Source organism: Fukomys damarensis, unplaced genomic scaffold (genome assembly GCF_012274545.1).
Source record: "Fukomys damarensis isolate Sample0158 unplaced genomic scaffold, DMR_v1.0_HiC HiC_scaffold_2, whole genome shotgun sequence".
Lineage (NCBI taxonomy): Eukaryota > Metazoa > Chordata > Mammalia > Rodentia > Bathyergidae > Fukomys > Fukomys damarensis.
The window spans coordinates 45,697,834-45,707,496 of record NW_022900914.1 but is presented as its reverse complement, the minus strand read 5'-3'; the positions used below and the strand labels follow the sequence as shown (position 1 = coordinate 45,707,496).

The 9,663-nt window shown below is 36.0% G+C and overlaps 1 protein-coding gene across 1 annotated transcript in view; it reads right to left on the bottom strand.

Moving 5' to 3' along the window:
• Positions 1 to 3,803: 3,803 nt before the first annotated feature.
• Positions 3,804 to 9,663, bottom strand: part of Gmcl1 (germ cell-less 1, spermatogenesis associated) — a gene marked incomplete at its 5' end in the record, with an annotated part of 36,894 nt that continues 31,034 nt past the window's right edge. The window contains one exon of the mRNA XM_010609826.3: positions 3,804 to 5,191. Within this exon, the coding sequence (XP_010608128.1) occupies positions 5,063 to 5,191 (129 nt within the window). The remainder of the gene's footprint in view (positions 5,192 to 9,663) is intronic.

Here is a 9,663-nt window from a genome sequence, read left to right as displayed (position 1 = left end):
TGGACAGGGCTGGCTAGCACCCTGGGGTCTCTTTGATGAGGGCACTAATCACTTCTAAAAGGCCCCACCTCTTGATTCCATCATATTGGGGATTAGGTTTTAACGTATTAATTTTGAAGGGACACAAACATTCAATTTATAGCACTGTGCACTCCCATAAATTTGCCTCAGCCAACCTGGAGAACCCTATGTCCTCAACTAGATTCAGACTGCTAGGGAAACAGTGACTTTTGCAGCTTCTGAGGAAGCCACATCTAGTGATCCAGTTAAAGGGCCCCATACCACTTCCACTGAGCTCCATCCTCAGGCTGGCCTCAAACTTGTGCTCCGCCTTCTTCAATCTTCAGAGTAGCCAGGATTATAGGCCGGCACCACTGCCCCTGGCTCATTTTTTAACTTTTTGTTTTGAGATAATTATAGGCTGACATGAGTTGCAAAGATCACACAGAGAGGTCCTGTGTGTCCTTCACCCAGAAAGTGTATTTTGCAAAACCACGGTATAGTGAGACCAGGGTGCTGACACAGGCACCTGTCACTTTATCCTGTGTGTTAACATAGCCACAACCAAGGTGCAGTACTATTTCACCACTACAAAGAGCTCCTCAGGATACTCCCTTTCTGTTACATTCATGCACCTTCCACCCCAGCCCTCAGCCCCTGGCCACCACTAAACTTTCTTCTATTTCTGTAATTTTTCAATTGTCAGAATGTCACATAAATGGAACCATGTGGTAGACCTTTTAAAATCATTTTGAATCATCATGATACCCTTGTGAACATCCAAGTTGCTGTGTTATCAGTAGTCTGTTGCTCTTTATTGCTGAATAGAATTCCAAAGTTTGGACTGCCACAGTTTAACCATTCATCTATTTTAGGACATTTTGCTTGTTTCTGATTTTTGTCTACTACACGTAATACTGATATGAATACTTGTGCTCAGGTTTTTGAATGGACAGAAAAGTTCATTTATCTGGAGCTAACTCATATGCTGTGTGTGGTTCTAGATTAAACCAAGAGTTTTCAAGAGTTGATAAGTTGCCCAGGCTGTGCTTGAACATGAGATCTTCCTGCCTCAGCCTTCCAGAGTGCTGGGCTTACAGGCAAGTGCTATCACACCTAGCCATATTTAATTTTTAAAAAAGAAATTGCTAAATTGCTTTCCAGAATGGCTAAGCCATTTCATGCCCACCGGCAATATATGAGAGATAATTTCTTTGTACCCTCACTAGCATTGGGATGTTACTGTTTTTTAGATACTCTGGTGGTGTAATTGCATTGTCTTGATTTGCATTTCACTAATGGCTAATTCACTCGTTCCATGTTATTCACCACCCATGTTCCCACTGTGGTAAAATGTCTCTTCATGTCTTGTCAAGCTTCTATGTGGTTTATTGTTTTACTGTTGAGTTTTGAGAGTTCTTTACATATTCTAAATGAGTCCTTTGTCAAGTATGTGATTTTCTCTGTAGTTTTTCTTATTATCCTCTCAACACGGTCTTTCACAGAGCAAAAGTTTAACTTTTGATTTAATTTATTGATTTTTCTCCCTGATTGTGCCATTGGTGTTATGACTAAGAACCTCTAAGCCAAGGCCTAGGCTTTAGATTAAGTGTGGTTTACATGTATAAATTGTACTATACATGTAAAGGAATATTAGTTGGCTTTAAAAAAGGATATGCCATTTGTGATATGAAAAATTAGAGGACATATGCTAAGTGAAATAAACTGGACACAGAAAGAAAAATACTGTATCATTTTACTTATGTGTGGAACCTAAAAAATTGTCAAATATATAGAAATAGACTAAAACAGTGGTTAACAGAGATAGGGTGAGGCAGAAACAAGGAGTTGTACAGGTCAAGGGTACAAACTTGCAGCTAATGTAGAAGAGGAGAAATATAATAAATAAAAGTGTGTAGTGTATGAAATTTTGTAAAAATTATAAGTGCTCTTATCACAAAACAGAGAGGTAGCCATGGAAGGTGATAGATATGTTAATCTGCTTAAAGCACAAACCCCTTCATTATGTGTATATACATCAAATATCATATTGTACACTTTAAAAATACAATTAAAGAGAGCTCCGCAGTTTGTCTGTTGAGTTTAAATTTCAGCTCTACTGCTCAACAGCTCTGCCATGTTGGACCTGTGTACTTAAGCTTTGTTTGTGGCTCCATAAAATGGGGTAATAAAATTTAATATTTTTAGTTATTACAAGGAATAGCATATATCAAATACTTAAGAAAATGTGATTATTTTATACTCATGTTAATTTAGTTTTGAGACAGGGTCTCCCTGTGTAGTCCAGGATGTCCTGGACCTCATGCCCATCCTTCCTCAGCCTCCTGAGTACTGATTATAGGGATACACCATGTCGCTAGGCCAAATATAATTTTTGAAATGTCCTGGAAGTTGTCATCATACAGGGTAAGCGGCACAGACATGGAAATGGCTGTGGTGAAGGCATAGCTCTGGGTGTGTGTATAATGGGAAGGCTCACCGGGGGTATGGGCAGCACCACCTGAAGAGTGAGTAGCCTGGAAGGGATAAAGGGGAGTGGCTTTTCCTGCCACTGCTTTGCTACTTCCGTTGTGCTGCCTTCTACCAGCCCTGCCAGGCCACCCTGCCTTGGAGCCAGCTGACTATGGACTGAAGCCTCTACAAACTGAGATGAAATAAACCTTTCCTTCTTTAACTCTGGGTGTTGTATGTTTTGTCTCAGCAACAAGAAAATTCAAGAATTATTTTCTTTTCTTTTTTTTTTTATTGGGGACTGAACCTGGGAACTTGCGCTTGCAAGGCAGGTGGCAGAACCACTGAGCTAAATCCCTGGCCCTAGAACTGCTTTCAAGTCCTAGCAATACAAAACAAAAAAAAAACTGGTAGAGGCTAATACAAAAGCTTCTATATACAAATTTGTATGATACATCAGCTGATACTATGAACACTTTATTGGAAATAATCCTATCAAAGAGAACAGTACATTAATAGAAACACATAAAAGTATGTTCTAGGAAAACAGTAACAGATTCTTTACTACCAATATGAAGTAGTAGCTAATAATTATCAACTTCTCAAATGAGAATATTATGTACTTTTTTTTCCTTTTGGTGCCAGGGATCAAACTCAGGACCTCGGGCTTGCCAGACAGGTGCTGTGCCACTGAGCTACATCCCCAGCCATAATCTACTCTCAACAGAAGAAATAATTATCCTGTCTATAGAAATCATAGGCAACTTGACCAGGAAATACCTAATGGACAGGAACTATATATAACTCTAATTTGGCCAGTTAATTTACATAAGTGAAACAAAAGAATTACTTTTCTTCATTAGTATACTCAAACTTTTATCTTCTAAGATTTATGAAAATTTGAATTCAACTTAAATTTTATTTATGCTTTTTAGTGTATAAAGGATAAAGGATTGCTTATGCCATAGCCTCTTGATAGAGCCAAGTCACTATATTAGAATCATTCTGTTGAGAGTGTGCATACCTGTAATCCCAGCACTCAGGAGGCTCAGGCAGGAGGATTGCTGTGAGTTTGAGGCCAGCCTGAACTACAATGGTAAGACCTCGTCTCAAACAAATAAACAAATCAACAACAACAAAAAAACATGCACACTCCTTTATGAATTCTGAAAGGACAAAAGAAATGTAAGACCTATGATGATATAAGAACACATACTGGGAAAGAAAAACTGTCAATAAATTGCAAAAGTTAAAAATGTGGAAAAATCTAACTAGAAAGCAAAAAAAAAATTCTGGTTTTGATTTTTTCTTCTTGTCCATTTTATCTGGTTTGGTTTGGTTTTCTTTGTGGTGCTAGGGATTGGTTTTTGGTCCATTTTAAATAAGAGCTAATTTATTCTTTTTCCAAATGGTCATTTATTATTTGCAGAGATACATAAAAATGATTCCCATTTTTAGAAACATACTAAAAATATACATTAACCACAAAAGTACTTATTCTGACTGGAAGGAAAGTGAGCATGTCACAAAATAGCAATAAACACAAGAGGCCAACATACGTAAATCATGACAAGTGTACATCTCATTTTTGACAAAAATATGTTCTTTTTTTACATTAATGCTTTATTACCAGCTTCAATATTAGATCCTCCAACCTTATGTACATTTACTATGAAATTTCTAATAGCATGTACAACTCAAAGGCACTCCATTCAGAGGTTATAAAGTCCTGAGCTTAAGTAGGAAATGGGATTTCCAATTAAAACTTGAACATAAATAATTGTAAAGATCAGAGAACATGAAAATATTCAAAAGTGTAATATCTGGTACATAAATAATTCAAAACCTAATAATAAAGGTATACAGACTGTCAAAGACAAGACCATGTAAGGCAAAGGAATGTCTTCAAATTAAACTAATTTTTACCTCGGCTGAGTTCATTTGAAGGTCTAAAGCTGATTTTTGTTGTAGTTTTTAGAAGCCTAAGAGAGCTAAATTTGAAAATAAACATGAAAATGCATCGGTTAAAAAATAAAAGTTCCTCAGCTTAGTCTTCAAAAACCATGACAAAAGTTTTTAATGATTAAAAACAAGTATAGACTGGAAAAATATTGGACTAAATGGAAGAATAAAAATGAGCAGTTGAAAAGATTACAAGATAGCTTTAAAGGCACCAATTGAAAGAACATTTATAGTTGGCTGTTCAAATAATTCCTTTAGCATTCTTTTACCAAATTAAAAATAAATTTACAGATAAACGAAATTCACTAACATTAGGCAGGATCAAAACTTTAGCTAATGTATTCTGTTGCAAAGAATGTGTAATAATTTACCCATAGCAATTTTCTTCTAATCCTAAATTAAAAGCATGAGATGACAACTTGCACGGTTTGACAGATATTTTCTTGGCTTTAAAATGTTTTTGAATATATGCATAGAAATGTAATGAGGATTAGAAACATCTTCTGTATTGTCTGTACAGTTCATAAGGCCTATGTCATTGTTAGTCACCTTAGACATGAATATCAGTAGGGCCGTAAAAACAAGCCTGAAAAGTTTTCAAAGTGTTGCTGTTTCCAACAGGAGATCCTCAGTTCTCTGGATTTTCTGGGTGATGATTATTTTCAGTTCTTTTTTCTGGTGATATATACAAGAAGTTACAGCAGATATACAAAGGGAAAATCAGAAGCCTGCTGTCCAAATTCATCACCACTTGTTCCTGTAAGACATATTTTGTAAATTTACTGACAACTAAATAGCAATATTTTAAAAATAAAATTAAAATAAAAAACCAAGGTGTTGAATGGAGTGAACCAAAAGAGGTAGTGTGACATTAAGAGCTTACACCCTAAGTCTGAGCACAACAGCTCAAATCTCAAAACTCCTGCCCATTGTAACCTTGTCAACTGCAGCTTCCTTCCTTACTTTATTAACAGATGCAGTGAATAGGTACACTGACCCTTGCACTTGGCTTCAGGCCCTTGGGTACAGCAAATTATTGAGATGACAGTAGGGAGTCATTATCAGCATTTAGCAGGGTTATTACTATTAAGCCCATCTAAGATTTCCCTCTGTCCTATGACAAACATGTTATTTGTCCCCTGGAACATAAAATACATTATCCTGTAAAAGTAATCTCAGGTTCAGTTACATTAATACATGTGAGAATGCTCTGAGCTATCACAAAGACAGATGTCACTGCTATACCTAAGAGTCGCAAATATAACCACCACTGATGCTACAGATTGCTGTTCGGAACCTCACATATCCTTTATTTTTTATTTTTTGAGAAACATCTTTTATTCTATAGAGGTGAAAATAAGTAAGTCTTTTTATATTTTTCACTTGTAAGATTTTTACTCTTAAAAATGCAATCTCTTCTTTTCAAAGCCCATGCCATCTTTTTAAAAAATCTTAGCAATATACATTTTCACTCAAAGAAAAACATGCAGCACTATTGTCTTCTGACAAAATTCTGCATTAAAACTCACTGGACTTTTGGAAAATATTCCCCCTTTACTTAGGGATTCCAACCACAAACATTCAGTGCAATTATTTACTGTTTTTATTTCCATAGGAAACACAGGACCAAATGACGTCTTCTGACTACAACTGTTTCCTGATGGTTGAGCAACAGACTCCTGCTTTACTTGAAAGTATTCTCCTTAATTTGTTGAAGTAAGGTACAATTAGAATTCAGGAAAACTTCAGGATGCAAGAAGAGGATGGAGGAGAAATGCTTAAAAGGATTACCCTGTGCCATAAACTTAGGAGAAAATTTGACACTGGAACAAAAACCCAAACTTTTACCTCAGATTTTATCAACACACCCTTTAAAAAGGTTTTTAGATTTCTGAAAGCAGATTAATGTGAATTAAAAACAGCTCCTGAGTAACTGCAGTAAACAGTCTTTAAATACATATATATGTAAAAAGACACATGTACACACATATACCTATATATTTGCAACTCAGCTCATTTTGGTTCTGCCTTAATTTACCATCCCAGTGTTCAGCTGAAGCACAGTCCCTTCCTTCCCTTCAGTTTCCAATTCTCACATATCCTTTAAGAAGTAACTGAAGATAACAATCATCACAGTTAAAGAAGCAACAGTAAAATAATCATTCCTACTTTTTAAATAGTTGGGATACAGTCTATGCAGTAATATCACGTTTTATTTTATTTTATACATTTTGGAGAATATACCCTTAAATACTAGAGTTTTATTTTAAAATTAATTTTATTGGTATATTTTAGGTATACAATATAGTGCCATTCATCACTGGATATTTGTACCTTTATACAATATATCTGGTATCTTATTTTTCCCCATTCCCCTGCCCTGTCAACTCCTCCACCCCTCCCTATTCACAAAAACTATTTTCATTTTTTCCTTTTCTCATATTTATTCCATTCCCTTCTTTCCTTTGCCGTACCCCTCCCACTTCTCCTTCCCCTTTGCAACTTTTCTTCCTATTTCATATTCCTCACACCAGAGAAACTATTTGATATTTACACATGCATGTCCTATTTATTTCACTTAAGAGTATCACCTCAATGTGCATCCATTTAGCTAATTTTTTAATGAAGCACATGTTCCCATAATGAAGAAAGGCTAAAACTAGAATATGTGAGTGACTAAAGTGGGCTTAACTGGACACAGCTTCTGTGTTGGAGGAGACACATTCAGATAAATTTTAATACACACACACACACACACACACACACACACACACGCAGAGGGTCTTTCCATATCCCCCATAGAGGGAAAGTGGTATTTAAAAAACAAAATCAGTGAACAAAATCAGGTGATGTTCTCTTCTAAGCTGATGGTGCTGATAGGGTCACCAGAAAGGAATGAGGAATGATGTCAAAGCACAGCTGGGTCTTTAGATGTCTGAATCACCCTAGCCTAGTCATTATTTGTATTAGTTCCGGGTGAAGGCATATTTACTGTATCTCATGAGGACAAACACTTTGGCAATATGTATCCCTGATGATAAAAATTAAGATTCTATATCAGTGATGGCAAACCACTCAGAGCTCTCGATGATAACAAACAGTCTGATGCGGCACACGTGCCTTGGCTTCACCACCATTGTTCTACACCATGACAAAACGAAAGCTCTTAAGGAAGATCAGCAGTCTGGGAGTGAAGTATAGCTAAGGTTGGGATGGGGTGGGCAAGGCAAAGGGCTAACTCTTGGCTCGAAGGAAGTCAGTGTGGATATCATGGGCTGAACAGACACACCAATTTCTGAATGTCAAGTTGCACGAAACCCCTACTTTCCATTCCTAAACAAGACAGATCTGCATCTGGCTGATAAAATCTTTAACTCTACCTAAGGGCTCAATGTACACCTGCATTTGTTTTGACGCACCTTCTCACTACACTGTGGAAGTGCAAGTTGTGGAACGCGTGTATCGTAGCTGCAGAGTAGCATCTTTCTGTGTTCCATTTCTATTTCCACATAATTATTTCATGTTTTTGTATAAATCCCTTCTCCTCTGAGGTCCATGCTACTTATATCTGTATGGCTTCCCCCAAATCCTATCTTATAGGTCTAATTTCTGGGATCCATAACTCCAACTTGTTCCTGGAAACCTTCATTTAGATATAGAACTAAAATTCAGACCCTCAACTACTGGCTGCTATCTCTCTCTTCCTCAGTGAGACCGTCTCAAAAAAAAAAAAAAATTTTTTTTAAAGGCCTGGGGATATAGCTCAATGTAAAGGCCTGGGGTTCAATCCCCAGTCCTACAATAAATTAACAGTAAAAGGTGCATTGTTGCCTTTCTAAGAAAGAAGTCAATGAAACAGTACTGAAATGTTTAAAAGGATTTACATATGATAAGGCATCTCAAATACACTGATACACCTAGTGTAATTCAGAACTATTATCAAATACTCTAATATAAAAAATTAAACCATAAAAGGAGTAGAAAAAAATACAGATGACTATTTATACAGTCCTGTGAGATTAAGGAAGCCTAAGGATCCACCAGGCAAAGAAATCATTAAAGTAAAAGATTAATAGACCATTTTGAAGACCCAAAAGACAAATGTCAATGAGAAACTGTAACATATTACAAATGTTATTTTTTATAAAAGCCATTAAAAATTAGCAAGAAAAAAAATGAATACTTTAATAAAAAAATCAGACCATACAGTCAATTTACACAAGACATGTCAAACAATATCCAACTTTACCAGTAACCAAAGAAATGAAAATGAAAATTAATATTTGTTTACATTTACTATATCAGGGAAAAGATTAGGAAGAATGATAATACATTATATTGGGTATACTCTCCTATGTTGTTAAGGGGAGTGTGAATGGTATTTTTGGAGTGTAACTTGACTATTAGAAAATGTATGCGATATTTGAAATTAATTCCAATTTTTGGAATTTATCTTTAAAAATATATAAACTTGGCTGGGGATTTAGCTCAGTGGCTCCACCACCTGTCTTGCAAGCACAAGATCCCAGGTTCAATCCCCAGTACCAAAAAAAGTATAAACTATATGTATATTTCTCATAATAAAATTAATCATCTTTATGCAATGCATAGGAATCATGGAATAGTTAAAACAACCAAAATTATGCAGTTCATAAAAATGATGATGTAAATAAACATATATTATTTTTTAAAGCAATGTATAACAAATTGAAAAGAAAAAATATTACAATTGCTACCATGTCACATGACACAGCCAGGTTCTCCTGACCTTGGTCTCCAAAAGGTGCACATGCTTTCTTCTACTTGGCTCAGGGCAGGTGATCCTGTTTTAGCTCTCCCCAAGACTTAACTACTACGCCATCACCAAGAACCCTGAGACCAATGAGTCAGCCACGCAGAAGTCAGAAAACAACAGAGCTGTGCTCACTGTGGATGTCAAGGTTGACCAACACCAGATCAGACAGGTTGTGAAGCAGCTCTGTGACTCTGATGTGGCCAAGGTCAACACCCCATTCAGGCCTGATGGGAGAAGACATGTGTCTGGCTCCTGAATATGCTGCTTTGGATATTTCCAACAAAACGGATCAGCTAAATTGAGTCTAACTGGTTAATTCTAAATATAATTTTTTCACTATAAAAAATAAGCAAGTTACAAAATAATTAGTACAAAGTCCTAATTTTGGAAATAGAAGAAAAATAACAGAAAGGTGTATCTGATATATGTGTTTT